We start from the raw sequence: 6,000 nt of genomic DNA on the forward strand, positions 1-6,000 counted from the left end.
TTGGAATTGTCCACTCATCACCCGAGAGGATATCGGCCCCTCTCCTGACAAAAAACCCAAGCTGGACTGTTAAAAAACGGCTCTCAACACGGTCGAAATAGGATTCGAAACAATTTTTTTTTTCGTCGGTACAACTATGCTATTTTACACTTGTGATACAGGAAATTCAGAACAACCTGCCGGACCTCTCTTCTTCTGGCGTGGGCTGAACTACGTTTTTTTCGATTCTGAAGGAAAACTTGTCGTTGCTGTCTACATCGACAGTGACGCGGTCCATTTCCGTAAACTCGTTGTTGATGACCATAATGGATAGGGGGTTGAGAATTGAGGTATTGATGACACGTTTCAGTGGCCTGGCCCCGTAAGTCGGGTCATACCCCAGTCTGGCAAGCTGGTGCGTAGCGGTGTCTGTGAAGACAATTTCTTGGTGCTTTTGTCGAAGGAGACCTTCTAGTTTCTTTTGTTGAATTTTGACAATAGGGAGCATTTGTTGCATAGTGAGTCGATTGAACAGAATGGTGCTGTCGATGCGGTTGAGGAATTCGGGCGGGAACCTGGTTTTGAGTAGATGAAGGACTTGGCTAGTGGCTGCAGAGCTGGGCGATCCTTCTGGGAGCTCTGCCAGAATGTCTGCACCCAAATTGCTGGTCATGATGATGATGGTGTTTCTGAAGTCGACCAGACGGTTTTGGCCGTCTGTCAACTGCCCGGCGTCCATGACTTGAAGGAGCAAGTTTCCCACGTCAGGGTGGGCTTTTTCGAATTCGTCAAACAGAACAACGCTATAGGGTCTGGTTCTGACGGCTTCCGTTAGAGCACCGCCCTCTTCGTGTCCGACGTATCCAGGAGGAGACCCAGTGAGCCTTGTGATTGAAATTTTCTCCATGAATTCGCTCATGTCGATGCGAATTAGTGCTTCTGGCGTGTTGAACATGAATTCTGCCAGGGCTCTGCATAATTCAGTCTTTCCGACGCCAGTGGGGCCTAGAAAGATGAATGTGCCCAGTGGGCGTTCGTGTTCGTGTAGTCCTGCTCTCGACACCCTTACTGCATTGGCAATCGCTTGACAAGCTTCAGACTGTCCAACAACACGTTTTTCGAGTTCTTCTTCCATTTTCAACAGCTTTTCTCGTTCTCCCATCACTAGGTTGTTCACTGGTATTCCGGTCGCCTTAGACACGACTTCCGCGATGTCTTGTCCGGTGACAGAGGTACGAATGTATTTAGAGTTGGCGCGTGTCTCGGCAAGAGAATCTAGTTCCTTCTGTAGTCGGGGAATGTCTTCATGCGTGATTCTGGCTGCCATTTCGAAGTGGCCAGATGCTTGACATGACCGAACGGCGTTGTGCAGCGTATTCATGCGGTCTCGTATGCTGGTTTCCTTGGCGAGCACGCCTTTCTCAGATTGCCATTTGGTATAGATCTCTTGAGATTCTGCTTCAAGTTCCGCCAGTTCAGCCTTCATCTTTTTCAGTCTTTCCTTGCTTGATACATCCGTCTCTTTCTCTAGCACATACATTTCCATTTTCAGACGTCCTATCTGGCTGTCGATGCGATCTAGCTCCTCCGGCTTGCTGTTCAGCTGTAGCCTGAGCCGACTTGCCGCCTCATCCACCAAATCGATCGCCTTGTCTGGCAAAAAGCGAGTCCTGATATACCTGTCGCTGTTGACCGCGGCCGCTACCAGGGCCTCGTCAGTGATCCTTACGTTGTGGTACGCCTCGTATTTGTCCTTCAATCCTCGTAACATTGTAATTGTGTTCAGCACTGATGGCTCGGGTACCAGTACAGACTGAAACCTGCGCGCCAACGCGGCATCCTTCTCGATATATTTCCGATACTCTTTGATTGTCGTTGCTCCGATACAGTGCAATTCTCCTCTCGCCAGCTGGGGCTTAATCAAATTACTGGCATCTATCGATCCTTCAGCCGCACCTGCCCCGACCAATGTGTGGATTTCGTCGATAAACAGGATAATCTCTCCCTGCGCCTTAGACACATCGTTTATCACGCCCTTCATTCTTTCTTCAAACTCTCCTCTGAATTTAGCTCCTGCCACTATCTCGCCCAAATCGAGCGCCAAAACCTTCTTGTCTCTAATGCTGCTGGGCACTTCATTGCTAACAATCCTTACCGCCAACCCCTCTACGATTGCTGTCTTTCCCACACCTGGCTCGCCAATCAATACCGGGTTATTCTTTGTTCGACGCGACAAAACCTGCAGTGTCCTTCGAATCTCTTCCTCTCGCCCAATCACTGGATCGAGCTTTCCGTCCTTTGCCAACTGGGTCAGGTCCTTGCAATACTTCCTCAAAAACTCACCAGGAGGCACTTTTTTCCCTCTGTTAGTCAGTCTCTCTTATTTTTTTTTTGATTCACTGGTACACACACGGGCGTACGTACTTGCGCTGGGTTCCACCCAACTTGTCTGTCCCGGGTACTCTTGTCCGTAATTGTTCGCATTGCTGAGCACCGTCGACGCATGAAAAGTCCTTCGAGTCACCGATGTGAGACGCGACGTCCTATCCACGCGCGGCGCGGCCCACAATCCACTCTGACGACTCTTCATCACCGACAGCCATCGCGGTCTGTGGCAATCATTTCTTGCTGCTTTTTCCGGGCGCGTTTTTTTGCACTTCCATGCAGCAAGCGCCGTTCTATTTGAAAAGATACCAAGTGGTCTACACGATAGGTACATGCTATTACAAATTACCTTGATATAGTTGAGAAAGTAATTCAAATAATCTAGGTCAGAGATATGAGTGAAAATTCAGGTAATATTTCGCGAATTTTTTTATTCCATTTTTTCGCAGTGGGGCCTTCAGTTGCTTTTGAGTCTACTAAGAACGAGGTCCCGAGCGCGGCGCACGGATTGTAGTCACTTCTCGTGTTTCTCGTGGCCATGTTTTTAGTCAACGGTACACTTATGGGTCTGGATTTTGGAGCAGGTGTTGACTTGCTATCGTTTCTGTTGGCAGGCCGTCGCTGCTGCGCGGGCGCTCTGCCGGGCTTGGCAGCTGCGACGGTTGGTCGGTGAGGTTTCGAGGTTCGATTTCTGTTTTAAATTGGGTTTTTGGTTTGAAGCGCGTCCGATCTTGAGCCGTTGTGGTTTTTACCATGGATGCGCGATGATGCACTTGAAAGGAGAACAGGAAGCCCAGAAGCAGCAGCAAGGAGGATGCGAGCGACGCATGCCATCCTAGGTCTGGCCCCCATCGGTGGATGAGTACGCCATCTATTGAGGTGCCAAAGAAAGTCTTGAAATGGTACTTTCCTTCGGTTGCTGTACCCAGCGCCGTGATTCGAAGAAAATACAGCGTTGCTGTTGTCTGCAGAAGAAGCACGCACAGAGAAAATCCGATCAATGACAATCGAGAAAACTGGCTCCACTTTTTCGGAACGTATTTTTTTCTTTTGGCGATCAGAAACATGACCCATACAAATTCTGCCAACATAACGCACAGGGCGGATGCATTCAGTGCGTATGATATGCACATTAGTCTTTCGATGGTTGTCTGGTTTAAGCTATTCCATGGTTCCTAGATCTGCGTTATTTTTCGACGTTCGCTATGCGATTTAGACTGCCTCTTGAAGGGAGTACATACGAATATTCTGACCAGGGGGATGTAGTTTACAAGTTTGACCGTGTCCACGCCGTAGAAGTACCACTTACAAACTTCGGCTACTCTTCCGTTCATTCTGACAGAAAAAAACCTTAAGAGTCGTAAGTGGGGCAGCGTCGCGGGGAGTCGACGAGGGGAGATTGTTTTGAGTAGGGTCTTTGTTGTACCATGGGGATACCAAGGCGACTATCGCCAGCAGAGCGGAGGTGCCCAAGAAGAGGCACATGATGCCGCAGTCCAGCAGAAACGAAGTACGCATGCTCTATAAACCATTAAAGTTTAGGTATAGGATGCGGAATTAGCAAAAGGGTATTTGCGACAGTCCGAAATACGAAGAGAGATTGAGAGAAGGCAGTAAAAGAGAGGGTACAAAATTATGAGAAAAAAAAAAACATCTGCTGTGAGAGGCTGCTTTTTTCTAGATGTCTGCGCGCAGCCGAGCTCGTTCAACGGAGAGCCACACGGGGTTTGACAGGGGCCAGAATGGCGCAAACATAGAGAAGGGGAGGTCTCGCGGACCCAGTCGGCGCACCTCTAGGTTCAACAAGGTGGCGGCGGGTGACGACCGGATGAAGTACCTGGCGTACTCGAAAAAGATATCTACTAGAAAAGAGAAGCGCAAGATGGCAAAGCTGGTTAAAAAACAGAAGAAGCAGCTGCACCAGCTGAGGAAGGTAGGCCTCTCTTTATTCTGTGGAGTTTGAGAAAACGCGAAACGGCGCGTCGTTTTACCGCGCGAAAAGGCGCGTGCAGGGGTGTTTCGTCCGAGTTGTGTTTGTGTGAGACGTTTTTTCTGAGTGTTGGTGTTTACTTTTTTTTTTGAAGATGAGATTCCGCAGGAAGGGGTCGTTGGAAGAGGTGTCTGGGAGTGACACGTATGAGTCCGACGCGACTGAATCCGACGCGACTGAATCCGACGCGACTGAATCCGACGCGGCTGAGTCTGGGCCCGAGCAGGAGGGGGAGGAGATGATCGCGAAGGCCAAGAGAAAGAAGGTGGAGATAGAAGACGCTCGGTTGAAGTGGCTGGAAAAGAAGCTGGGAATAAGCAAGGGTCGAATGGATGACGTGGATGACGGCTTGGATTCTTTGCTGGACGGGATTTGTGTTGATGAAGAGGCGGACGCATCGAAGAACAAGAACAGAAAGCGAAGAGACCAGAAGGAAATTTACGGAGAGAGTTGGTCTTCCTTTGATGGCGCTGTGGATTCTTCCGACAACATGAACAATACTTCAGACACGAAGAGAGATTTGGACACGTTGCGCGTTACGCTTATTAATTTGAGCGATTACCCGGAGGAGTTGGTAAGGGAGTTACGTGGAAACATCAATCGCTTATCAGAGAGCAATATGATATCCACGCTAGAGAGCGTCGAGTCTTTTTATTTTCGGTATCCTCGCAAGCAAGTTAATCAGTTGTTAGCCAGGTATTTCTTGGATGAGTGCGTCTTGCGTGTGAAAACAGCTCAAGGCGCGCATCACGACTTTTCATTTGCTCTCGTTTATGCGGGGCTTGTTTCTTCTTTGCACCTTATTTTGGGCGCCGACGTTGGCGGTCACTTCTTAGAACAAGTGTCTAGGGAATTCCAGTGGCATCTTGATCACGATGATACGTCGGTGTGCAGAAATTTGATTCTTGTGTTTAGTTATTTGTACCAATTTGACTTGGTACATTTTTCAACAGTTTGTCAATTTATTCGTCATTTGGTCCATTCAATGAACGAGTCGAACGTGGATTTGCTGCTGTTGCTTATTCAAAACGTCGGTAGTCGACTGCGAAAGGCGGATCCTACCGCGCCTCGAGAAATAGAGAGACTCGTTAAGCAGGTCTCGGACGAATGGAGAGAGGAAAACGCCCGAATCGGCGAAGTCAACTCAGTGACCGAGCCTTCTGGAAACCGAGGGAATTATTCTAAACGCGTTCAGTTCATCATAGAAAGCTTATCCAATTTCAAAAAAATGAACACCGATCAAACTGCTCGTTTGAGTCAACTCATCAAGCAGTATTTCAAACAACGGTTCAAAAAGTCCGCACCTGTACCTGAACCGATTCAAATTTCTTGGGAACATCTCCTATACGAAGAAAAGAAGGGAAGGAGCTGGTTGATCGGATCCACCTTTCAAACTCCCAGTCACCTTCAAAACGTTAAGGACGGCGGTCACGTTGACTCGGATGCTCTCCAATCCTCTGATTCGGATATCAAGCGCGTTCTCACGCTCGCGAGAACTCACCACATCAACACAGAATCGAGGAAATGTATATTTACCATTTTGCTCACCAGCGAGGATTACATGGATGCGTTTGAGAAACTTATGCGCATTTATACCACCAAGCAGTTCTATCAAGACGTGGCCAGCGTTCTGGTACATTGCTGCA

General features: G+C 48.5%; 1 protein-coding gene across 1 annotated transcript; it reads right to left on the minus strand.

The window, feature by feature from the left end:
- Positions 1–100: 100 nt before the first annotated feature.
- LOC126320587 (chaperone protein ClpB-like) lies at positions 101–3,970 on the minus strand. Its single transcript, XM_049994056.1, has 4 exons — positions 3,791–3,970; positions 3,606–3,714; positions 2,404–3,539; positions 101–2,331 (listed from the first exon to the last, which is right to left on the minus strand). Exons 3-4 carry the CDS (start codon positions 2,696–2,698, stop codon positions 167–169), a joined length of 2,460 nt encoding a protein of 819 aa, XP_049850013.1. The 5' UTR covers positions 2,699–3,539; positions 3,606–3,714; positions 3,791–3,970; the 3' UTR covers positions 101–166.
- Positions 3,971–6,000: the final 2,030 nt, after the last annotated feature.

This window comes from Schistocerca gregaria, unplaced genomic scaffold (assembly GCF_023897955.1).
Source record: "Schistocerca gregaria isolate iqSchGreg1 unplaced genomic scaffold, iqSchGreg1.2 ptg000728l, whole genome shotgun sequence".
Classification (NCBI taxonomy): Eukaryota; Metazoa; Arthropoda; class Insecta; order Orthoptera; family Acrididae; genus Schistocerca; species Schistocerca gregaria.